The sequence below is a fragment of the Malassezia globosa genome (assembly GCF_000181695.2).
Source record: "Malassezia globosa CBS 7966 chromosome Unknown mgl_sf_4.1, whole genome shotgun sequence".
Taxonomy (NCBI): domain Eukaryota; kingdom Fungi; phylum Basidiomycota; class Malasseziomycetes; order Malasseziales; family Malasseziaceae; genus Malassezia; species Malassezia globosa.
In genome coordinates this window covers 701578-725721 of record NW_001849869.1, presented here as the reverse complement: position 1 = coordinate 725721, position 24144 = coordinate 701578, and the positions used below count along the sequence as shown (strand labels likewise).

At 49.1% G+C, this 24144-nt stretch overlaps 11 protein-coding genes across 11 annotated transcripts; 4 read left to right on the top strand and 7 right to left on the bottom strand.

Annotated features, from left to right (window-relative positions):
• Positions 1 to 725: 725 nt before the first annotated feature.
• On the top strand, positions 726 to 1334 carry MGL_2100 (uncharacterized protein; the record flags this gene model as incomplete). The annotated part of the gene is made up of 2 exons (XM_001731049.1): positions 726 to 1073; positions 1245 to 1334. 2 exons carry the CDS (start codon positions 726 to 728, stop codon positions 1332 to 1334), a joined length of 438 nt encoding a protein of 145 aa, XP_001731101.1.
• A 776-nt stretch (positions 1335 to 2110) lies between these two features.
• MGL_2099 (uncharacterized protein) lies at positions 2111 to 4648 on the bottom strand (the record flags this gene model as incomplete). Its single annotated transcript, XM_001731048.1, has 1 exon — positions 2111 to 4648. The coding sequence occupies one exon, from the start codon at positions 4646 to 4648 to the stop codon at positions 2111 to 2113; it is 2538 nt and encodes an 845-aa protein (XP_001731100.1).
• Positions 4649 to 5554: 906 nt separating this feature from the next.
• Positions 5555 to 7222, bottom strand: MGL_2098 (uncharacterized protein; the record flags this gene model as incomplete). Its single annotated transcript, XM_001731047.1, has 3 exons — positions 5555 to 6921; positions 6959 to 7046; positions 7097 to 7222. 3 exons carry the CDS (start codon positions 7220 to 7222, stop codon positions 5555 to 5557), a joined length of 1581 nt encoding a protein of 526 aa, XP_001731099.1.
• Positions 7223 to 7451: 229 nt separating this feature from the next.
• On the bottom strand, positions 7452 to 8751 carry MGL_2097 (uncharacterized protein; the record flags this gene model as incomplete). Its single annotated transcript, XM_001731046.1, has 3 exons — positions 7452 to 7518; positions 7550 to 7600; positions 7637 to 8751. The coding sequence occupies 3 exons, from the start codon at positions 8749 to 8751 to the stop codon at positions 7452 to 7454; spliced, it is 1233 nt and encodes a 410-aa protein (XP_001731098.1).
• Positions 8752 to 9119: 368 nt separating this feature from the next.
• On the bottom strand, positions 9120 to 10422 carry MGL_2096 (uncharacterized protein; the record flags this gene model as incomplete). Its single annotated transcript, XM_001731045.1, has 2 exons — positions 9120 to 10321; positions 10353 to 10422. The coding sequence occupies 2 exons, from the start codon at positions 10420 to 10422 to the stop codon at positions 9120 to 9122; spliced, it is 1272 nt and encodes a 423-aa protein (XP_001731097.1).
• Positions 10423 to 10993: 571 nt separating this feature from the next.
• On the top strand, positions 10994 to 11398 carry MGL_2095 (uncharacterized protein; the record flags this gene model as incomplete). Its single annotated transcript, XM_001731044.1, has 3 exons — positions 10994 to 11003; positions 11040 to 11127; positions 11161 to 11398. The coding sequence occupies 3 exons, from the start codon at positions 10994 to 10996 to the stop codon at positions 11396 to 11398; spliced, it is 336 nt and encodes a 111-aa protein (XP_001731096.1).
• A 240-nt stretch (positions 11399 to 11638) lies between these two features.
• On the bottom strand, positions 11639 to 13168 carry MGL_2094 (uncharacterized protein; the record flags this gene model as incomplete). Its single annotated transcript, XM_001731043.1, has 1 exon — positions 11639 to 13168. One exon carries the CDS (start codon positions 13166 to 13168, stop codon positions 11639 to 11641), a length of 1530 nt encoding a protein of 509 aa, XP_001731095.1.
• A 1081-nt stretch (positions 13169 to 14249) lies between these two features.
• On the bottom strand, positions 14250 to 15962 carry MGL_2093 (uncharacterized protein; the record flags this gene model as incomplete). The annotated part of the gene is made up of 1 exon (XM_001731042.1): positions 14250 to 15962. The coding sequence occupies one exon, from the start codon at positions 15960 to 15962 to the stop codon at positions 14250 to 14252; it is 1713 nt and encodes a 570-aa protein (XP_001731094.1).
• A 165-nt stretch (positions 15963 to 16127) lies between these two features.
• On the bottom strand, positions 16128 to 16442 carry MGL_2092 (uncharacterized protein; the record flags this gene model as incomplete). The annotated part of the gene is made up of 2 exons (XM_001731041.1): positions 16128 to 16184; positions 16224 to 16442. 2 exons carry the CDS (start codon positions 16440 to 16442, stop codon positions 16128 to 16130), a joined length of 276 nt encoding a protein of 91 aa, XP_001731093.1.
• A 724-nt stretch (positions 16443 to 17166) lies between these two features.
• Positions 17167 to 19674, top strand: MGL_2091 (uncharacterized protein; the record flags this gene model as incomplete). Its single annotated transcript, XM_001731040.1, has 1 exon — positions 17167 to 19674. The coding sequence occupies one exon, from the start codon at positions 17167 to 17169 to the stop codon at positions 19672 to 19674; it is 2508 nt and encodes an 835-aa protein (XP_001731092.1).
• A 2750-nt stretch (positions 19675 to 22424) lies between these two features.
• On the top strand, positions 22425 to 24096 carry MGL_2090 (uncharacterized protein; the record flags this gene model as incomplete). The annotated part of the gene is made up of 2 exons (XM_001731039.1): positions 22425 to 22484; positions 22513 to 24096. The coding sequence occupies 2 exons, from the start codon at positions 22425 to 22427 to the stop codon at positions 24094 to 24096; spliced, it is 1644 nt and encodes a 547-aa protein (XP_001731091.1).
• Positions 24097 to 24144: the final 48 nt, after the last annotated feature.

The following is a 24144-nucleotide window of genomic DNA, read 5'->3' as shown; positions in this document are numbered from 1 at the left end:
GTGAGCGCATGGAAAATTCCTGCAAAGGTGCGAGCCGTGGGTCGAATCCCCTCACGTTTCATGTCGCAATAGAGATGCCACGCTGCGGTGGGACTGGCTGCACGAATGGCGAGTATGATCACCTGATTCCAGGCAGGTGCACCAACCTGCGGCGTCGCTAGGTGTTTGTCTAGGATGCGTTTCGCTCGCATTGTCCGCACCAAGCCGCGCCATTCTTGCATTCGTTCATGTAAAATCGATTCAGCCCTTTTGTACGTCATCATCGCATCTCTCTTTTCGTGCACAATGTCGGTGATTTTGTGCGATGTCTCGAACATATGATGTCGCAGCCGGTCTGCAGGACTGTGTCTCGATTGGCGATCAACACGCACGTTTTTATGAAATGCACCACCGCGTCGACGCTGCATATTGCGGAAATTGACCACACTCTGAGGCGGCGCATCATGGTGTTTGGGTATCCGTGCTGTAGCATATGTGGCGACAAATGCGCGACGGATGAACATCGAACCTGTCCCATACCATGCTGGCGGCCAAGCGCTGTGCATCAAGTATAGGCAACGCGCGTTGGCACTGTGACTCAAGGTACATGTCCTGTCCAATCCAAACAATGTGTGAGTGAAAAAGCCTATCGCACGTGATGACTAATACAATGGACGAACGGCCCCGTCCTCAAATGTCTGTTGGCTTGCAGATCGGCTTCTCCCTCATCCAATTGACTAGACGCTATGGCGACACATCGCGAAGCAAACAACCCGACGTTCTCATACGTCGAGCCTATGCCATGGCCAAAGGATGTGCCCAAGGTGGATGAAGTGGGTGCCACATCTGCACCCTTGAAGTCGATTGCGTTCTTTTTTGGTCAGTTCTGTCAACCGTACGCGGAAGACTTTATGCTGTGCAAAAATGAAAACCGGGACCCAGAGCACTGCCTTAAGGAAGGCCGAAGAGTCACTCGCTGTGCACAGGATCTGTATGTATATACGTATAAGCTAACAGGCAGCATCCAGAAAATCGGCGAGAAATGCGGTAACGAGTGGGACGCGCACTGGCAATGCCTGGAAAAGAACAATCAAGTACGTATGCACGCTCACAAACACACCCAAACACCCACACTCTCGCTCTTTCTTACACAATCGCTAGGAATATATGCCTTGTCGTTCATTCGAGCGCCCGCTCAACAAGTGTGTGCTTGAGCAACTTGTACGTGTTCTATTTTCTACATTCGAGCGTGCCTAACAGTCCAGAACCTCATTAAGAAGATCCCAGGCTCTCCTGAGGGCCAGCCCCAGATTCATGAGAAGACCAACCCTGTTGTCACGCGGCTGCAGAAGTAGGTTCAGGGTAGTCCCAACGTCTACATTCTCCACCACATATATGCTCATGAATGATCGACGCCGACTGCCTCCTCGCCATCGATATCTTCCCACGACGGTTCCCGCACGACGGGCTCACTTGGAGTGTCTTTTGTCAGTCAAACATAGCACGTACCTTCACCTGGTTCACGAAATCCCACATAGATCACACTATTGTCTGCTAACTGACATGTTGAGCACAGAGGCGTTCCATCCGGCGCGCGGTGTGCCGACGTGCTGGACACGGCTAGAATCACATATGCATTATTTTCTTTTCGGAAGAGTTCAACGTCTTCAGGACCCATGTCTGTAAAGGGACGGGTTAGATTTTCGTCGGAAGGCTGCTTCGAGTCCACCAACGCACGAAGCATGGATACTTTGAGGTCTCGCACGCTTGTTTCTGCAGGAATCACCTGAAGAAACAAGGACGTGGTCCGAAACTTGAGTATGATCGTAATTTCGTCATCTCGCTGTATGTATGTAAGACACAACACCACCTGGAACGCACCATGGTGTCCGATTTCTCTAGAAAGCACAACCAACGTCAAGCGCCTCGTAATCGGCGTAGCCACGGGGGAATGCAGGATAGGTGGGTGAGTGGATGGATGAGTGGAGAAAAATTCCAAGAGTCCTATTTCTCGGTGCCTCCAGCGTTTGTGGCAACCCTCAGGAGCATGAGGTCTATCCTGCAGCAGTTGCCGCGGATATCGCTGCCAATGAATCTTCTAAGAGGTCCAATGTTGGGTATAACAAAGATACTACAAAAAGGAGCTATCATCAGACTCGGAGGAGGGATAATGCCCTTGTGACCGCTTCTGCATGATGTGACGAGCATATGGAGACGACTTACGCAAGGAGGTTGAGCTGCCAAAACCGTCGCCGTCGACATACAATCCCAGACAATCCTCAGCAGGTTGGCGTGGAGGTGTTTGAATTTTTGGAGGAGCACGTCGCTGCTGGAGTCGTTGATTTTGGCTCTCTTCATACAAAACCCACTGCGATCCACGTGTGAGGAGTTGGGGAGAATCTTCTGCAGTAGCAAGTTCTCTTGAAGCAAACAAATCAGGTTGCGGCATGGACGTAGCCTCTTTCAGGCGCGAAGCTTCTGTGTTCATCGAACGCTGGTACGACTGCAGATTGAAAGAATCAGTCTCGTCATCGAGGTCTGCGGACATAAGCCGCGGAGTACGGTTGAGGTTGCTTTGCCACAACCATTCGTTGTCATCTGGCACAGGCTCATCCTCGTCGTCATCATCATCAGATACATGCACGGAATGGCCCTTGCTTGGCGTGATGAACGGGCGCCTGTTCTCCCACTCGAAACGCAGGCGCGCCATGTCGACTTCTTTGCGTGCAAGTGCATCTTCGCGACGAGCAAGCTCAGCATCGCGCTGCGCGAGCAAATCTTTTTGTCTCTGTAATTCATTATCCTGTGGGGGCTGTACAAGCACGCGTGGCTTAGAGGTGTCCGGTGTCGTGGTACTGAGCCCGTTGTCTCTAGGCCCTTGTTGGCTCCGACGACCCATCGCAGGTTGCGACGCCGAGGCTCGTAGCCGGGGTGCAGGTGCAGATCCCATCGCCGGCGAAGATGCGGCCGTAGAACTAGATGCGACGCCAAGCGCAGGTGCGGGTGCGGGTGCAGGTGCAGGTGCACCTGTCGTCATGGCACGGGCTTGTGTGGGGGGCGTAGGAGCATCTGTGGTACCGGTTGCGGCTAGGTTTGTGCTCGGCTCAACCCCTGAGCCAAGTCTGGGCGATGCAGCGTGCCGCTCTTCTGTCCGGAGGTTTCGTTGACTTCGGGACTTTCGAAGAAACTTTAATGCCCAACGATGGATAAATGATTGAGCACCGTCAGATTTAACACTTGAACGTGTACTGCGGGCCTGGCGACGAAAAAACCTGCCACTTCCTGTTTTACGATTATGCTCACGAAGTGCCTCGGCCGTAAGCGGTTTTGTCAATGCCTCCTCTCTCGATGGCGCAGGACTAGCGGCACGTATCGCCTCATCAGAAACGTCAGCCGGCTTCTCTGATGGCAGCTGAGTCCTGTGTGCAGCCGGGGACATTGACGACGGAGGCCTCTGACTTGGCAGTGGCTCTTGCAAATAAATTTGCTGTGGATGGATTTGCGGCGACTGCCCTTGTAGCCATGGTTGAGTTGGTGAAGGAATATTCTTTCGTGGTGAAGAGGGCGAAGCGGCAGACAGCAAGTTCGAACGGGTCATATGTGGCAGGGGCGATACGTGAGGAAGACTCGATTGCGTCGTGGGCGGAGTTGGAAACAAGTTCGATCGTGAAGCAGAAAAAGTCGGCGACGAATACATCAGCATAGATGGGCTGTGAGTCGCTGGCGAGGATGGCGTTGTATAAGGATGCGGCGTTGTCAACTTACTAGGTGTCGTAAGTAAGGGCGAACGTTTCTGAAATGCGTGCGGAGATGGTGAACGTAAAAATACATCATCCGGCACGGGCGATGGAATGGCTTTGCGTGAATCTTGAACTCTAAGACGCGGGGGTGAGACCACTCGCATAGGCTCGTACGCTTGAGGTGTGATCGGAACATCGTCCTGGCAAGCCGACAAGGACGGCTCCATTTCAGGTGCATCGATCATGACACAACGAATGGCCAATGATTCGGCTGGATTGTGCTGAGCTTCAATTTGGTACAAATACACACGCACACCGCCCTGCGCATCGATCTCAGCCAAACGCGTGCGTAGAGCGGCCAGTTCTCGCAAAAGATCCTCATCTACGAGACGCCGGTTAGAGCGCCGCAGCGCGCCAGATGGACCAGCTCCATGTCCATCGGGGTCAGCTCCTTTAGCGGTCGGAGACTCCATACTCAAAAGATGCTTTTGTTGGCGCAATGGTGTGTGCGGGAGGCCACTGCGCTGCATTGCTGCATTGTCATCGACCATCAGCCCGCGACGCATCGTTCGCAAACGAGCATCCGAATCTTCGCCAGGCCAGCCATGCGCATCCCATTGAGGGATCCAAGAACCCCACGCCTTGGCCACATACGCGCTACTCACACACACATGAGCACATGCTGGCTGAAGCGGTGCTTGTGCAAGCCATTGAAGCGCAGTAATCGTGCCACGCAACTCAGCACGACGACGCAGTGCCGCCGGTCCGAGAGGTGCACGACGAGCCATATGAATAGGCCAACGATCTGTGTCGCTTGTTAGCTGCGCGCTGTTCCACGCTTCATTTGGCCCCGTGTATGTAGCATACGCCACAGATGTACCGGTCGCATCCATGTCTGCACCGACAAAAATGGGCTGTACAGGTCGCATGCATACATGGTCTGACAAATGCTGGCCGGCAAATTGCTTGTACACAGCCTCCTGGAGTTCTGTGAGTTGAAATTCTTCCGCTGATTCACCACACGATACGAGCGACGGCTCGACAAGAATATCATCCGAGTCACTCGATGCTCGCCGTGGTGGCAGCGCGGGTCGTTTCTGTCTGACCTGAGGTGGCTGACACGTCTGTAGCGGTTCGATGCGCTGAATCGCGGGGGGCTGGACGCGCTGGCGGGCGGCTTGCCAATGCGTCAAAACGTGTGCGCTGCACGCAACAGATGCGGACTTCCAGAAAAGTTCGGTGGATTCGTGCGGTACATCCGCTCCTCTTCATCATCGTCTCCATACGTATACTCCGCGCGCAGACTCGGCGCAGAATGACGTGTTTGGAGGTGAGGGCGCAGATCGCGTGCAGGAGCTTGGTCTGTGGTATGTCCCGATCCCTGATCACATGTAGACTCCTTCGTGTCGGGTGCAAAGTGTATGTGACGACGCCAAGCAAGCTGCTCGCGCCTCGCCCCTTCCATACACGGTCGACCACCCTTCTGATCCGCGCAATTCTACGTGGCGTGCCTATGCTCAAACGTAACCTCCTTCTCGCCTGGTCGTTCACGTGATCCGCTGGCGGTTGTGGACAAAGTTGCAATTTGGATCGCGCGTCTCACTGCCTCCACGCGCACGCGTTGTTTGGGCACGGCCGGATTAATGAGCGCGGACGTCCAAAAAAAATGGGTGGGGTCTTAACACGGACTGCGACACCGGTTGCCGGCGCCTGTGTCATTCAATGCATTTCTTACAAGACCGTAGCCTATGGCTGTCATTCGAACTTCCCAACAGGTAAGACGCTCTTGCCTAGCGAATCCAGCAGGATGATCTTTGTCGTAGAGAAAAGGGAACTTACACGCCACCGAAGCAAAGTGCTTTCTCATACAAGTACTCGTTCATACCTGTAGGTCCTCCTTCGCGGCCGAACCCACTTTCCAACACACCACCGAACGGCATGGCGCTCGAAGAGATCATGCCTGTGTTGATACCAATCATACCCACATGCAATGCCTCGGCAACACGGAAGCATCGATGCACGTTTTGGCTGAAGAAGTAGCCTGCCAAGCCAACGCGTACGTCGTTCGCAAGTCGAATCACTTCTTCCTCTGATTCAAACTTGTAGATTACAGCCACTGGCCCAAAAGTCTCTTCTTCATCCGTAGGCATGCGTACGCCTTGTTTTGCAAGCACAACGGTGGGCTCAAAGAACAGACCTTCACCTTTATCACCGCCGACAAGCACATCAGAACCCGCATCCTGCATGGCGCGGACGTGTGATTCAGCTTTGGTCTGACTTGCTTCACTCACAAGCGGACCAATGTTGATGTTCTCATCCAATCCGTATCCGACACGCAGCTGTTGTACTTGATCCTTGAACTTCTGCACAAATTCATCATACACATCCGCATGCACAAATAAACGGTTCAACGAAATGCAAGTTTGTCCACCGCAGCGGAACTTGCACGCCAAAGCATTGCTGACGGCTGCATCTACGTCAGCGTCGTCAAACACAATGAAAGGCGCGTTTCCACCCAGCTCCATTGAAAGTTTCTTGAGTGTGCTAGCTGATTGACGCATTAGAATCTTGCCCACACGCGTCGATCCCGTGAACGAGATTTTGTCAACCATTGAACTTTCACACAGCGCTAGACCCATCTCGGACTCGTTCGTGCCTCGAGACGAGACAAGCACATTGATAACGCCTTTCGGAATACCCGCTTCCTCCGCTAGATGGGCCATCGCCAGCGCACTGAGCGGTGCTTCATGCGGTGCCTTCACCACTGTCGTGCAGCCCGCACCTAGTGCAGGCGCCACTTTCCGCGTAATCATGGCGAGTGGAAAGTTCCATGGCGCAAGCAAACCGGCCACTCCCACAGGCTGGCGGATCACCGTCGTGCGCACACCTGGTTGGGCCGATGGCGTCGTATAGCCTTGAATCCGCAGCGTCTGCTCTGCAAACCATTGGATATACGAGTTGGCATAGTTAACTTCGCCGCGGGCATCCGACAATGCTTTGCCATTCTCTGCAACAATCAGCCTGGCAAGATCCTCGCTGTTGTCACGGATCTTATAAAAGAGCGAGAGAAGCAGATCATGGCGATAATGAGCTGTCGTCTTTGACCATGTCTTGAATGCTTCGTTAGCAGCAAGAATAGCCTCCTCTGTGTCTTGGCGGGACTGGTCCACCACCTCAGCGAGTACTTCGTTTGTGGCTTTGTCTACACTAGTCAGCTCGCTTCACTCACAGTCACGTACTGTAAACTTTTTGGGTTTTTCCACTAATCGCATGTACCCAAGCACCATTGATGTATGATTTCTCATGAAACAGCGCTGGATTCGTGAGCTGTATCTGTGTAAGTCAGCTCTTCACCGGGATTGAATTCGTTCACACACCTGCACAGTGCCATGGCCTCCCTTAGCTACACCTCGCGGCATATTAGGAAAGTTTCTTTGTGCCCGAATAGTGGTGCAAAATGTGCGATGCCGAATTGGCGCGCGTATTCCATGGTGTACTAGCATCATGTTGGGACGTCAAAAGCTGCGACATCAATCCAGCCTCGGTTTACGTGCTAGCGAGCCCGATGGACGCCACTTCTAGCGCACGGGCCAATCGGGCATCAACGCAGTTCGGGTCAGGTTCAAATTCGGGCGGGGGGGGGGTTATCCGTCAACTAGTCGAGCATCACACACTGTTCTAAATAAACCCCACAGTTAAAGAGACTCATTATGAGGTGTTGGGAGGTAAATGTTACAAGTGAGAAATATCTTGTTTGCATGTAGGGCACAAACGACGCGCAGCCGTGAGCCAGTCATCACTGAAAATGGTAAGTGAAACTTCCGACGTACATTTCATCCTGGTGAAAGACGTGTCCGCACGGCAAAACACGTACGCGGTCGCTACAATCATGTTAGCATGGGTTTGTAACAACGTACCCATCATCAAACTCCGCTAAACAGATCGGGCACTCGTCCTGCATAAATAAACGACCCGACTGTGTTACGGCCGTCCTCCCAGGACGTTGATCGAGTGTCGTGGAGTCATGGTGCAACTGCTCCGATTCACGAACCAGAGCCTCTTGCTCAGGATCACGTCGAGAAAACGCATTTTTCATGCTCTCCCATGTAGCGTCCACCTTTTGCATGAACCATAGAACCTTATCTTGGGTGTGTTTTTCCGGGATGTCGTCAGGCGAAAGCCGTTCCCACGCCCCACCAGGCCGCCAGGTGTAGCAGGGCAGCGAACGAACTACATAGACCGATGCACGTTCTCTGAATCGCTTAATCCACAAGCGTACATGCTGGAGAAGCACGGCTGAAAGGGCAAATAGAGCAGGTAAAATGAAAATGAACAGCCCTATATCTTGCAGTGGCGAATCTTCCAAGCTTGCATCAAGATAAAGTCCCACCCGAAGCTGTGAATCCGTTTGACGCACAAAGTTCATGAGTTCCATATAAGTGGTCCGAACAACGAAGCACGAAGGAATCTCTATATCACTTGCATCTCCATCAGGAGCCATAATCAATGGCATATGTGCATCTTGCTCTGTGACGTCTTCCGGTTCACGCAACGTCAGTGGCTCGTTCTCATAGCCGCGAGACTGAAAATCACCCACAACCACAGCTTTCGCTCCCATAAGCTGTGCTGTTCGAACTTTTTGTTCAAATGTACACTGTCCACGCTCGACCAACGCAATCCAATCGGAAGGCGGCTGCTTCTTGGTTCGTTTTTGCATCACAGTTTGAAGCAGCGAATCTTTTATGTACCCTTCCTCTCTCAGTGTCCCGCTAGTCCATTCTTCTACACATCCAGTATTTTCGCTAGAGTCCAGGTAGATCTGAATAGGAATGAGCGTGCCCCAAAGGCCATCTTCATCCACACGGTCTGGGCCGAATCCTGCAGGCTTCGTGCGGTAAGAAACATCAGCACTCGGGACAAGAATTTTATTTCCAGGCCATGCAGCTTTCCGTTGCATGTCATCTGGTAGCTCGTGCGATCCTAAGGCCGAGGTCATCCAGTCATCGGACGTGAATGACGTATATGCAAACATGTCTACACCAGCATGTTCCTCTCGGGCGTCGCAGCACAAAAATGCACCCCAAGCCAGAAACAACAACAACGCCGGTAATGGACTTCTCCAACAATTTGTCCGAGGCAGAATTCGTACCATGCCACCACACAGCCTCCTTTCGGGAACAAGTGCTCTCCAACTGTTTCGAGCGCGAGAGAAATACCGGTCAGATTCAGGCGCAAGTGTGTTACTGATTAAATTTCCCGATCATTATCATCGGGCGAACCTGAGCTTTCATCAATGTGACCAAACCACTCCCCCTTCTCTAATATCGTGGTACACAGTATGGCACATAATGTTTTACGGCGAATCAGCAAGCTCTGGTTATGACTAAAGAAACTACATGTCTACTGTTTCGGAGGCGCCAGAGCATTAGAAGTAATGGGAGGTGCAAGTCCATCGGTTCCCTGGACGCTTAAAGAAGGTGCTGGCGACGGGATACCACCTGTGTTGCCGCTCACATGTTCGGTTACTGATTCAGTTAAGGCGGCACTCGAAACCGAATCCATGCCTGTAATAACAGATGGATGCACTTCAAACGACTGTGATGCATCGTGGGTCTTAGCCTGTGGATAACTTGTCGCGTCCGCGACGACAGGAGATGACGATGGCTGTTGTTGATGCATCTGCTCGTCTGTTGGCTCGTCCACAGTCTTTGACCTAGACAACATCGCCGGGGCTGACACCATCATATTCTGCTCCGCAGTAGCGTTCTGCGACACCTGAGCCTGCGGTGTCTCCGTGCCCAATGCATGGGGTGTTGGCTTGGCAGGCGAGCATGGCTGAGGCTCTTCGTTTGTGCCATAGTATTCTGATTTTAGTCGGCGCTTCTCTGTTTGATAACGACGGACAATTTCCTTGCCCTCAGGCGTGTTCCAAGGGCCAGCATCCGACATCAGACAGCCTCCCGGGCATTGACACTTCCCACCAACGATAGACGGGATCTCCTCCAATGGGATCTGTTTAGCCAGTTCACCAATGTAGTTGGAACCCAAAATCTGGATCTTGTCACGAGTAACCGGGTCAAGCCAATTCTTGATCACCGCCCACACCGTCGTAAAAATATAGGGCGAGTTTATAATGTAAAAGCGACCCATAGTTTCTGGATAATAATATTGTCCAATCTTGCTTGCTTGTTGTACGTAGGTCGACACCTTCCAAAACTGGCCAATACCCACATTCTTCAAATCCATAATTGTACAACTAGTCTCAACCAGCTTGTGATGCAGCTCAGAGCAAACCGGCATACGCTCATTGAGACACTTCTCGTATTCGTAAATAAGCTGCTGGATAAGTCGCTCTGGCGTGGTCACCTTGAACAACTTGTTCAGATCAAGGTTTCCTAGCTGCTCAATATAAACTGGGCGACCGTCCTTATCCGTCTTGTGGTAAAACTGCGGATACAGCTCATTCACCGCTTCTTTCTCAGGAAAAGAAAAGTTTTCATATAACTCGTCCACTTTGTTTTGGCGCCGCCATGCCTCTGCCTCAAACAACATTTCTTTGGCAGCCTCAAAATCCCATTTTCGCGCACGAAGGAAACGGCACACTGAAACCATTAGCGATTGTTGCGCACGTACAGTAGGCTTCGTCATGTCGTTCCGGAGCAAAGTACCCGGCCTCCTTCAACTGTGCACGGTCAGGAACCATTCTTGCCCTAATTTTTCTCTTACCTCGTCACGCAACTTGAGGACCTTGTGACTTTGTCCGGGATCGAGATTTCCTGGATGTCCAGATAGCACTTGAGGGTGCGCGATTGTCGGCTGGCTCATGTCGTGGATCCGATTTGTCTGTCTTTTATGACGAAACATAGAACTGCTCGTGCTTTTTAGCACGGTAAGTGGGAACAAGAGCCAACTTACTCACACTATACGGCGCAACAAGAAAGCTAGAACCAGCTCTAGCTTTTAGTCGTACCTCAGGAGGATATTGTGACCAAGTCAGCGTTAGTGCGCCACGAGTTCCACAGTGAGGCGAACGGGAGCGTTACTCGTTTTCGACACGTATTAAACACGCACTGGTGTCAACACCATTATGTATCACGTGATATATCACCGCGGTCGTCCGAAGGATCTCAGCCTCTTTCAATACATTGATCGACACGATGAATATACGGCAGGCTACGGTGAGTAATTATCAGCCACTGAGTGCTAATGAAAAGGCCGATGACATGATGGGGATGCAGGAATGCAACTTGCACAATCTTCCTGAGAACTATACCATGCGCTACTGTAAGTTCATAATATCTGTGATGACTCACACTCCAGACTTTTACCATGCATTAACGTGGCCCCAGCTTTCATATGTGGCCGAAGACGAGAAAGGGAAAATAGTTGGATACATTCTTGGAAAAATGTGCGTTCCAAATACATGCTACTGACTTTATAGGGATGAAGAACCACAGGATGGAATCCCAAATGGACACGTCACAAGTATCTCTGTTCTGCGTTCGCACCGTCGCTTGGGACTCGCAAACAAGCTCATGAAACTAAGTCGTACGTCAGACCACGTATTAACTTCTAGAAACTGCCATGCGGGATGTGTTCGGAGCTCAATATGTTTCGCTTCATGTGCGCGAGTCCAACCGTGCAGCAATTTCATTGTACACCGACATGCTTGGCTTTAAAGTGCACGGCATAGAGCCCAAATATTATGCAGATGGCGAAAACGCGTTAGGAATGCGTCTACAATTACAGTGATTGTCTGGAGCCCTTAGTATAGTATTTGGTTGGACTTATGTACATCAGAGTAGTATTGAAAAGCCGACCCCCAATCCCCGGGAGGATAGGAACCAGATGGTGGATGGGCGCATTGAACCTAGATTGATGTTGAAGCGTTTTGCATTTTCACAATAGCACGGTAGGCTCTACAATAGCCGACGTTTGCTGTCATACTCCCAATAGTCACGATCCCAGTCGTTGGCGTTGGCTTTGAATAACATATTGAAACAAGTAAGGCCAGCAACGATTGCAACAAAGAAAGCTGCAAGAATGATCCACGCAATGATACGGTACGTCGAGCCATCCCAATCACGCTTAGAGCTAGTACGAGGTCCATGGTGAGGTGGCCGACGGTGATGAACGGGACGTGACGAACTTACAAGCCGTCCATCAAACGGATCAGCGAAAATAAAATCACCAGACTGATCAGCAGCGATCATTTCGTAGTCTTGATGCGAAACACCAGAAATGTAGGTAAGAGAGTGATTCTGGGGATAGCCATCTGGCATTTGAATCAGCGCTTTAGAAAATAGTGACCCTCTTTCGAGATGGTTGTAACCTTGGTACTGGGCAGGGCATTGTGTGCTTCCCGCACCATTGTCGAGCAAACCAAGGGCAAGGCGCACTCGTCTTGAGCGAAAACGATCCACTACGCCGGCGGTATTATTTTTATCTTTCTCATGCATATAAGCCGGAAGCTTGCCATCCAAGCCGTATGGCCAATTACTAATTGTGTCTTCACACGATTCACCATTTAGGTTCGTAGGATCATGAATCGGTCGGTCCTTCACAACCCATGCATAAGAACCAGGATTTCCAACCCAGTAACTTACGTGTGAATCATACCATTTCTTATTTTTTGCGACAGCATATCGAATCACAGTTTGGGCTCCCATAGAGTGACCTGTAAATACAATGTTCTTGAGACTCGGGAACATATCAATAAAGTGCTCTGTCATCAGATCAAGAACCCGGAACGAAGAAACACCATGTTGCATTGTAGGATGATGCGAGGTGCCACCCAAAGCCCAGCCTGATTTTTTGTATGCAAGCCAATTACTTTGAGCGCCACCAGCCTGGACATCATCTTGGTTCAAGAACGCCGGTGATGCAAGTACGGTTTGATTCCAACGAACTTTGTTTTGATTACAATACCACATCAAAACATTATAGTGGATGTTGATGTACTTCCAAGAGTCTCGAGGCTTTCCTGGCAATGTAATAATCACCCGGTCCACTTTGTCTTTATCGTACATATCGGGATGTGAAACATAAAACGGTTGCACGATGGGTTGGTTGTCTGCCGTCCTCTTATCCGTCACATTCATACTGGTATCTAAAGTAAAAATATGCGTCCCTTTTGGTTGAAGACCGTTATCAATTTCGACATTCAGCTCCGGTGGCAAACCTGTCCATGCTGGTTGTCCATCGACTTGCTCTGAGTTTACATTCGGTGTTGGATTGAGAGGAAAGTCTCTGTTATTGAACCAGGGAACTTGTGTAAGAGAACCATCATCCGCGTTTGGATTAAGCATACCCAAACTTTCTTGGGCCCAGGTTCCTGCATTGGTATCGTTTATATTTGGGGTCCCAAGAACGCTATTAATGACACTTAAAAGTGCCTCTGGATCGTGGTTCAGAGACGCTTGCTTCGATTGATCGGCATATTGATCCATGACTTGCGACTGATTCTTTTGCTCCGTGCTCTGGTATTGACGTTCGTACAAATCATGTCGTCTGGAATAGCTTCGCCTTTGCAGGTTGAACCTACCCGCTTGCACTGCCAAAGCCATGCACAAAAGACAAATACATGCTTGGAGGACTACAACGCTCCTCAGGGCTGGGCCTCTTGCCATTCTAACGTATTACCTTGTTACCCGGGCTGCTTCGACGTGTAAGAGAGTAGAATCACTTTCCTTCGCCAAACAAGTTTCGCTCTAGCGAGGATTTAATCGAGTCTAAACGCATGGCCATCGCGTACCGCGACATGACCTTTCATGCGGGATGTTACGTAATGACGAAGTTATGCGTTTGGGATTGGTCGATGTGCGCATATAGCTGGTTATGTCTATGATCTGCTGATTATGATTTGTTCCGGGCCTTCCAAGGGGGTAGGTAGTGTTTTAATGATAGAGCGTCTAGTGCCGTACATTAGGAATGTGCCCTGTGCTGTGATAGAACTCAGTGTTTGGTAGTACCAAAACAAACGGCTTGGCAGAATGATCAAAATACTTGTGCTGATTCCGTAAAATCTAGTTTTAGTGTCGCGTCGCGCTTCTAGTGAGTCCCAGATTAAGCAGGGCATGCTTCAGAGTAATTATGCGCATGAAGCACTTTTGACCAGCGCTCTAAGCTAAGATTGCCCTAAAGTAGATCATCATTTCAAGAGAAGCTCTTAACATTTGATAAGATAAAAACTAGTGAGTGCGAATTTTGAGCGGCGAGCTATTCTCGCTTTCTATTGCCACTAGCTTTGTTTTAAGAAGCTGTTTGATCCAGCCTAGAGTAGTCTAAGCAAATCTTGAGCATACGGTACAACAAACATTTACTCGGATATACACGTATTGCGGTTTCGCATAACGATAGAGGATTTGTTTGTCATATCTTGTAGTAAAATTCATGCAACAAAGCGATGTATTTCACAATATGTTGTGGCATTTGCAGCCGAATAGCAGCCGAAGACTTGGAGACGGTACCGCGCCATTACTACGGAAAGCAAGATCACCTAACAAAGGAGGAAATAAATAAAAAATTGAATCAACGACTACGAGTTGTGCCGAGGCCACGCTTGCCAGCATAGAGCCACTTCGGCTTGCTTTCTTGGATACGACGATCTGACTCTCCTGCACGAGCCTCGCGGTTTCGATCACGGATGGCCATGCTATGCAGCTCACGTGCTTTCTTTTCTTGATCCTTGCTACGCAAACCTTCAGATTGGCGATTACGCGCAGGAATACGCGCTGCACCAGCTCGCGACGAGATAGAACCCCCTGCCCTGTTCGTGGTTGCAGTGGTTGAACTCTTACCACGAGTGAAGCCGGCGGCATCCTTGGCAGCACCTGCACGAACTTTCTTGCGAGCTGGGGTTGGCTCTTCAGCATCATCAACCGACATGTTGTCATCCACATCCGCTGAGGCATCATGATCATCCTCCTCGTCCATATTTGAATCCAAGGTGCTTTCCAGGTCGCGGTTTTTGCGCTTACCTGTGAGACCCTTGGCTTTGGCAAGGAGCTCGGCACGCATTTCTAAGTTGCTCGGATCAATACCGGCAGCACGCATATTGTCCGTCATTTGAGAGAGTTTGCGGTGTTGCAGCTTACGAGGTATCTGAGGCCTGATCTGAAGCGCCTTCTTAGTCTGAGACATCGACTTGGCTTTATCTTTGCGCTGTTTGATAGCTTGAGCAACCTGTTTGAGTTCTTCTTGCTCATCATCAATTTCTTCATCACTTTCGTCGTAGAATCCATCTGCTTCAAGCTTTTCCTCTTCACGTTCAAGGTTTTCAAGAGACGTAAGAATGTCCGGATCAATGAAGTCGGCTACATTCTTACCCTCATAAATCTCAGGAATCTTATCGTACTTCCATTCGTCATCTGCTAGGATGTAGTTCTTCTTCATGTCAATATTGTGTACACCTGCACCGCCATGTTGTTCCTGGATGTCCCGTTCCGTTATGCGGCGGTTCGGATCTTCTGGGTCAAACTTCTTTCTTGTTCCATTGCGGATTGACTCTGGAATAAATGGAACTCGTTCAACGTCATCACGTTTAATCGGGGTGGCTACATGCAAGCGATTCAAGATAGAGTCACCTTTAGATCCACGAGCCTTCGTTTCCACACGCGACGATAACAGAGTATCACATGCCTTCTGTTTTAATTCCATGATTCCAAGGTCCGTAAACGTGCTGATTTCAGCGATTTGAATCTTTCCATTCGACTCTTCAACGATGCTGTGCACGAGAGAGGATCTGCTCTCGTCTAGATCCTCCAATCTTGCCGCATCGATTTTGTTGATGACCAGAAATGTCGGTTTGTTTGTAAAGAGAGGCTTGATACTGTTGAACAACTGAACCTGAGCTTCGATGGAGTAGCCGCATTGCTCTGATAAATCCATAAAATATAGCACAGCTGAGCGCAGGTGCGCTAGTGCAGTGATTGCCTGCATTTCAATGGTGTTCATTTCTTCTAGAGGGTGATCGAGAATACCAGGCGTGTCAATGACTTGCCAGCGCAAATACTTGTAATCCATGTGCCCGACAAATAGTGACTTGGTGGTGAAGGCGTAAGGCTGAACGTCAACGTCTGCACGGGTCACCTTATTGAGAAAACTTGACTTCCCAACGTTCGGATAGCCGCATATCACAAGAGTTCGCGTATTTGGGTCAATAGCGGGCAAACGAGAAATATGCTGCCGAACTTGCTCAAGGTACGCCAGGGGATCTTTGTTTCTGCGCATGATTGTGGCCATTCGACCGAGCGCAGCGCGCTTTAGTTGCTTGCAGCGGAACAAGCTATCACCGAACTTGATCAACCTAACGTAATCTTTAGCCACTTGCTCAATAAGATGTCGAGCTGTATTGATTTGACCTAAGGCTAGCTTGTAATGGTTCTTGTCATACAAAACACTGCAAGGTTAGATGGCAACACAATCAACATACTTCAAAAGCGACGACGTGAAAGGGTGCAAATTCTGTGTGATTGTTAGACTAAGCAATGCAAAAAAACATACCTCCAAAACTGGGAATTCTGAAAGAATGGCTTGAAGCTTTTCCGTGAATGCATCCTTCGTGAACATAACTTTCCGCATGTAAAACGAGCGGATTCTTGTAATTTTGTACCCCGGATGAATCACAGTCGGTGTTTTTCTCTGAGTCTTAGACAAAACAATGTCTAAGAAATCATTTGCAGAAGGTACAGGGGCAATAGACGCCTTCAACGACGTCGACATGGTGATACGACGCCGACAATAGTAGGTTGAGTACAATGCTAACGACAAAAAAATTTCACGGTTGATTATTTAATCTGTCTTTCTCATGTCCCAAAATGACGAGCCTATGGGTTTGCTGCCAGAAATTTTTTTCTGCAATGCTCGCACTGATTGGTTCTGTGCAGTATCTATGCGGGTGGTCAGTGTAGTGGATTTCAAGGCACGCAAGAAAGACAAGACCCCGTCGGCATCCTCAAACGGTCCGAGCAACGATATATCGTGTATTACTGACGTGAATTGTAGTCTTCTCTACGTACTGCAGTAAGACAAGGGTTTGCTCAAAGATAGGAACGTCTTCTTCTCTTTGGCCCCGTGGAAACTGCGCTTATTCATATCGTCTTAGGAAGTTGCCTGGTTTGGATTGGATCGTCGCTTTAGGTGCCCAAGTCATATCTGGTGCATTCCATTTTGGACGTCTTGATTCTCGATATCATGCCGAATAGGTATTCTCACCTCCTGAAAATATCAATTGTCTTGAATCCGTTTCACGCTGCGCATACATTATCGGCGCCTTCTCTTACAAATTTTTTTAACCTGAATTCATTCCGAGTCTCTGAGCTGGAGCACCCTTTGTTAACACTTTAACGCCGCATACATTTCTTGAGTCTTATTTGTGGGGGTAACTTATCGTACGTATTTTTTCTTCTTTTGGCATGTCAGACTAACCTAATCCCAGTCTGCTCCTATGGCACATATGGACTTGCAAGTCGAATCCGGTGTGTCTGCATTGGGGGGCTCGCCGCCCAACTCAAACATTTTACCGTACCAAAATGAACGATTCTCGACACGAACCTCTCCGCCAGCATATGGATCAGTTTATAACGAAAATAATGAGGATGACAGTGACCTGGGTGAGCTTGTGACGGGCAATGGGCAGAACAGCCCTCAACAGAGCGACGCTCCTACGTTAAGCGGCAACGATTCTGACGATTCGGACATGGCGAGAGAAATCGAAGCAGCTGGTGAGGTCGAATCACTCATCGGCTCAGATAACAGCAGTGATGATGAGCATCTCGCTAATGAAGAACAGTACATGATCGAGGAAGAGCTACATCGAGCGAATCCAAACGAACACGACGGCAGTAAACATCAGCAAGCTTCAAACGTGCAACAAAATGTCTTCGGCGATGACTACGATTACTGGGACTCTTTTTCACCTGCTAACGGGTCAGCAGAGGATGATGACGTTATCGCCAATGAACTTTTCAAGCCACAACGTGGTTTTGCTTCATCGCCTGAGCCACTTTTCTCAGATTTTTATGGCTCTTCAATTGACTCTGACCAGGATGGATCTTCAGACTTGGAAAATGAGAAGAACGACAACCATGGAGATGGCATCCATATTTTTGGTTCATCACCCTCGTCAGATGATGATGAGACTTCGTCGGACAATGATGCTTCTATTAGCGATATGGAACCCATGTCTATGCCACTCATCGCTCATGTTGGGGCTACCCAAGGCGTTGATGTCGATGACGCTGACCGGGAGTCTGGCGACGATGATGGTGAAGCAGGAGAACAAGCGTTGAAAAACGCTATGCCGTTGCTTGTTATTGAAGATCTAGATGGACGCCTCGTTTATGCACGGGCTGGTGATGGTGAAGCTGTGTTCGGATCAGATGGGGAGTTTGAATTCGAAGGAGAAAGCGATGAAGAAAGCTCAGACGACGAGATTCCTCTTCAAAGTCCCAGCAAGGAGTCTACTCCTCATCCTCATCCTGAGGATTCTCATGTATCTGATTATGATGTTCCTGATATTGATGATGGAGAAACGACAGATGAATTGCCCGATAATGACATGCCCTATCCCAGGCTACTCGTTGGTTCAATTGCTCCTCATGGCGGACGAAATGCACGACGTGCACGTGAAATTGCTGCCCGTTCACGGAACAACTCACCACGCGTATCTTCCCGGGCTCCCAGTCCAGTGACGATAGGTTTGTCAGCTCGGAAAGCGCCGAGCACTCTATCAAACGTTTTGTCTGTCAATGATCACGACAATGATAATTCGAGCTCTGAGTCTGTTCAGGCAGTAGATGACCAAAATGCACATGGAAAAGAGGCTCATCTGAAACGGCCGCAAATCACTCAGGACCTATACAACATGTCACCTGAACATCTGAAACCCCCTATGGGACAGTTCATGCCCACATGTTCAAAATCTGTTCACCGGGCCGTGATTGATGGATCAAATCGCGCGCCCTCACCGTTTAGTACATCACACCATATGCAACGCGGTACTCGTCGCAAGCGATCCCGTTTTCAACCAGATGAAGATTCGTTTGATCAAGTTGTGAGCGGTTATCCATCGTCGCGAAAACGGAGAAACTCCGACGCATTCAACACACTTCAACATAATTGCGTCCCTGCTCGTCCGACTGACTCAAACGGCTCGCCGGAATCCTTGCCTGAACCATTGGAGCAAGACCCCGCCGGTCCCATGGATCTCAGTGATGTTCTAGATGAAGGTTTGTTGTGGCAGGGTTCTAGCGATGGTGATTCTATCCATGATGATGCAGTAAGTGATTTTCGACAGAGTAAGCCTCGATCGCAGAACGCCCCTATGCCGGACAAGACGTGCGATCGTGCTATTGCGCGTTGGACTCGGATTCCCATGGGAGCTTTTCGAAGTGCGCAGCAATACGGAGTGTCAACTAATCCTTCAACCATGTCTGATGCCTACTGGACCCATCAGCGACCAAGTAGCTCCTTCTTGATTACCCAAGCTATGCGCAACCCCCGACAAGCATTAGATCGTTCTCACACATCTACATATGGCACGCCGCACCAAACACATACTCCATTTCGATGGTCTGTTACTACATTACAAAATCCGCGGAACCCGGTCTCGCCTCTCCATCGCACATTAGCAGATGCTGCCATGTCTGATCTCACAAGCAAAAGCGAACAGAGTCGGAAAGAGAAGTACCGGCAACATCGTTTAGGAAGAAAACTAGGCGAGCACGCGGTGATTGGTGGGAATTTCGTCGTTTCACCAGTGCTGCGTCCTGTGAAGCACCGGCAGCAAAAGTCTGATCTGAATGGAATTAACAGCCTTACGAGTCCACTCTTGGCTATAGGCGATGCCGCTCCTTCGGATCACTCTCCACTAAACAAGGCACATATACGCAAAGTGGCAAAGCATGAGAAACGCGACCGTCTAGCACGCCAGGAAGTCGTACGTCGACAGTAGAGAGGAGACAACACGCGTTTTGTTTGTAGACCTTACAACAACTCTTTCATTGTTAATGCTCAGTCATCGTGTCTCTATGAACATTGTGCTTAGATAGACACTTCGTTGCATATCCAATGATATTCCGTAAGGACTGAAGAGCTTATGTGCACCATAGCCGTGAAAATCAATATATTATGTGTAGGTGTCCATAGCATGCACGCAACGATGTGGGACGTAAGCGGGGATACCCGACTCCGATGATAAATTGTGCGCTTGGCACTGTCTGCCAATCATGAGCTAGTATTCCAAGATTCCCCGATGCGTTGAACGGTAGTATATAATTCGATAATCCTGTTTTATGACGCTTTCCGATGATGGTTATTGCTTCACCAAATTTTTATTCATCTCTTTTCCAAGGCGTGACTGCATTAACCCCAATTATCCGCGCGAGACACGCAAATTAATTTGCTGCAGCCCTCAACTAACGCGTATTCGTGCGTCGTAATTTCAAAAAAAGCACTATGACGTTGTACGGAGGGACATAGAGATGTGAAACCTGGGCAAAACGGTCGTTAGACTTGTGGAGGGGTGTTTTGTTTTCCCTATATGTGGCCTCTAAAGCCGTACTCACGACTTCGACGCAGCCAGATCGTTAAACTTGTATTTTTTAGATTGTCCGCTCCAGTCCGCCTCGAGCGCAGAAATCGTGGGGTGAAATTACCTTTTGTCTTGACTTGCTAAACATTAGTGGCCATACACTTGCCCGATTGCTTGTTTGCGGTGTCCAAGACAACTCGTAAGGTACTTTCCCTTGCTCTCGACCTGTTGTGGAAGTACACGCATACAGTCTATTTGATCCTTGTCGCTCAAAGACATGTCTAAATTTGATCCCGCTCCAGAGAAGATTGTGTCAATAAGTCAGACCGACTCCAGCAATCTAGCTGGCGCTGAAGATGAGTCGAAGTCTGGTAAAGCAGGATACTCGGGTTCAGCGCGTCTGCATAACTCTGGTGCGGGCAAGCAATCTGATGATTCGTTTCAGAATAAAGGTTCATTGAAACGTCGAAAATACACGACTAAAGAACCTAGACACAGTATCAACGTGGACGGTAAACGGCGATACCCCTGCCCGTTTCCCGGCTGCGACAAAACATTCTCCACCAGTGGTCATTCATCAAGACACAGTCGCATTCACACAGGTGAAAAGCCATACAAGTGTTCTTTTCCCGGTTGTAATGCTCATTTTTCAAGGTATGATAATAGTTTGCAACACTATCGTACACATTTTTTCTCATCAAAGGGGTCTAAAAAAAGTCACGGCAAACCTAAGGATATTTCTTGTCTAAATCCCTACGAGGATGGAAAGACATTAGCTGCGCAAAAGCCGCTTACTTTACACGATCCCAGGGCTGCGCGGCTAAGGAACCAGGACACCTCCAGTCTTGTTGAAGAAACGATTCCCGAGAGTCCGCCTCAAATCTCCACTAATGTGGACACATTTTCTCGAATAAGAACGGACGCTGCTGATTGGCCTCTCCCCGAAAACAGGGAGTGCGACAGTAATTCCACAGTACCTGGTGTCCACTCGGACGTACTTAACGGTTCTGACATACTGCGACGCTCGCGCTCCTTCCAGCTATTTGATGACCTGCCCTCAAAGCTACGACCTCCAGGCCGGGGCTCGTTGGGAGAGTCAAGGAGTTACTCACTCGTCAAACCCTCTGTCTCTTTAAGCGAGTTTGCCCGCACGAGATCTACACATGAAAGAACATCTGACGTGACTCACACCAGGCGTAGGAACTTTGAGCGAGATGTCCCGCCTATTGATCACATTAGAATGAGGTTTGGAGTTTCGGACTTAGGCATGCACGATCTTGCGAGCGATCTACATCATTTCAACGAACCCAAGTACACTGCTACTCCTGCATCCCAACTGTCTGGGCGACAAACGAAGCCTCTATACCCAATGTACCCTGATCCTTATCGGTCTTCGAAGTCACACACATTTGGTCCATCTTCTGATTACTCCGCTCGACGTCTCGAATTACCTCAATTCCGCAAGAGCGGCAGCTCACCATCGCTTCTCTCACTCGATATGCCAACCTCAGACAGCTCTCATTCGTTGAGTAAATATTCTTTATCTTCCGGAACGGCGTCACTTCCTTCAAGCTCTTCATCAAAGAATCTGCCAATTGCATCGCAATCACCCACAGTAATTTCGAGTCTTAGTGGCCAAAAACCCCCCTCTGAATACGCTGTTTCTAATTGCCAGACTCCGCCCCTGCATGATAGCAACAGTGATATGTCTCAATTTGCCAATTTGCGTTGATAACGAATGCATTGTGCATACCAGAGATCATTTGAATGATTTTTTTTTGAATTTCAACGATTTTGCCTAGTTATTTCTCCTTATTTTCATATTATCGAATCTGCGGTTTTCATTTCTATTCATTGAGCTCTGTATATCGTCCTCAAACATCCAAGAAGGTATATGATGGGTTCGTATACTAGCGTGACAAAGAACGTGAATTGATAGAATGGCATTCACAGTAGCCTAATCGATTTAGTAAGTTGCGTGACTCGGTATTACCTCGTTCTTTCGGCCTATGGCTTAATGCCTATTTAGTAAATAGCTTCATACTCCAATCAATGATTGCTGGCAACCAACCAAAGCCAACGTGCCCTGAGTGCAAGTTTGAAAGAGGTCGAAAGAACCGCAAGTTTCAAATCACGCACGCACATTTACCTCATTTTCCCCTCAGCCGAACATGTTGACCGTGCCAACATTTGGTGATTATAAGCTTCCAAACATAGATAATGAGCCGATGGTATGTGATCAATGCTAGCTAATAGTAGCGAAATTATGAATCCAACTCTAAAGACCGTGCTGAGCTCCAGAAGACCGTGGACGAACTACTCGCAAGCGAGCCTTTCGAGGTGCCGATCATTATTGATGGTCAAGAGTTCAAGAGTGGCAAGCTTTCAAAGCAGGTAAATCCTGGAAACCACTCACAAATCTTATGTCATTACCATGAAGCTGATGAGCGCATGGTTCGCGTCGCGATTGAGGGCGCGATGAAGTCCAAAGAAATGTGGGCGAACCTGCCATGGAGTGAACGTGCCGCCATCAGTATGAAGGCCGCAGACTTGATCGCCAATAAGTATCGCTACAAGCTTCTAGCAGCAACGATGGTTGGCCAAGGTAAGAATGTTTGGCAAGCTGAAATTGATGCCGGCGCTGAAATTTGTGATTTCTTGCGCTTTGGTGTCAAGTACGTCGATGACATGTACCAAATTCAACCTCCTCGCAATTCGCCGGGTGTTTGGAATAGGACGGAATACCGCCCTATTGAAGGGTTTGTTCTCGCTATCTCACCGTTCAACTTCACGGCCATCGCTGGCAATTTGGTCATGACACCAGCCCTCGTTGGCAACGTTGTTGTGTGGAAGCCGTCACCCATGGCAATCTACTCCAACTACTTGGTGTACAAGATTCTTGAAGAGGCAGGCGTTCCACCAGGTGTTATCCAATTTGTACCGGGTCCTGCGCAGGAAGTGGCTACAGCTGCTATTACCCATCGTGAATTTTCGAGCCTACACTTTACGGGATCAACTTTTGTATTTAAGTCGCTCTGGAAGCAAATTTCATCGAATCTCGACACTTACCGCAGTTATCCGCGCATTGTTGGCGAGACGGGTGGCAAAAACTTTCATTTCGTGCACAAGTCGGCGAACGTGGATGTGGTTGTGACGCAAGCCATTCGTGCAGCCTACGAGTATCAGGGCCAAAAGTGTAGTGCTCTTTCACGCCTTTATGTACCCAAGTCCATGTGGGAAGGCGGCTTGAAAGAAAAGCTTATTGAGCGCACCTCATCACTTAGCATGGGCCCCGTCCAGGACTTTAAGAACTTCATGGGTCCTGTGATCGCGAAGCACTCTTTCGACAAGATCATGGGACTCATTGAAGATGCTAAGAAGGAAGGAGGAAAAGTGCTTGTGGGTGGTCACGGCGATGACTCTAAGGGATACTACGTTGAACCCACTATCATCGAGACTCAAGATCCACGCTCGGTCACCATGGTGAAGGAGATCTTTGGCCCTGTCATCACGGTGTTCGCTTACCCTGATGATGATATTGAGGGCGCGTGTGCTCTTGTCGATACAACAACTGAGTACGCTTTGACAGGGTCTATTTTCGCGTCTGATCGCCTTGCGCTTGTCCACATAAGTAACCTTCTTCGCAACGCATCTGGTATGATGTACTATAACGACAAGTGCACAGGTGCTGTTGTTGGTCAGCAGCCATTCGGTGGTGCTCGAGCCTCTGGGACCAACGACAAGGCTGGCAGTATGAACATCTTCTTCCGCTTTGTGTCTCCACGTACGATCAAGGAATCTATGCTCGATCCTGCTACTCATCTTTACCCATCGAACATGTAAGGATGGAGACTCCAAAGAACTTTATAGTCATCGAGATTATCATATCGT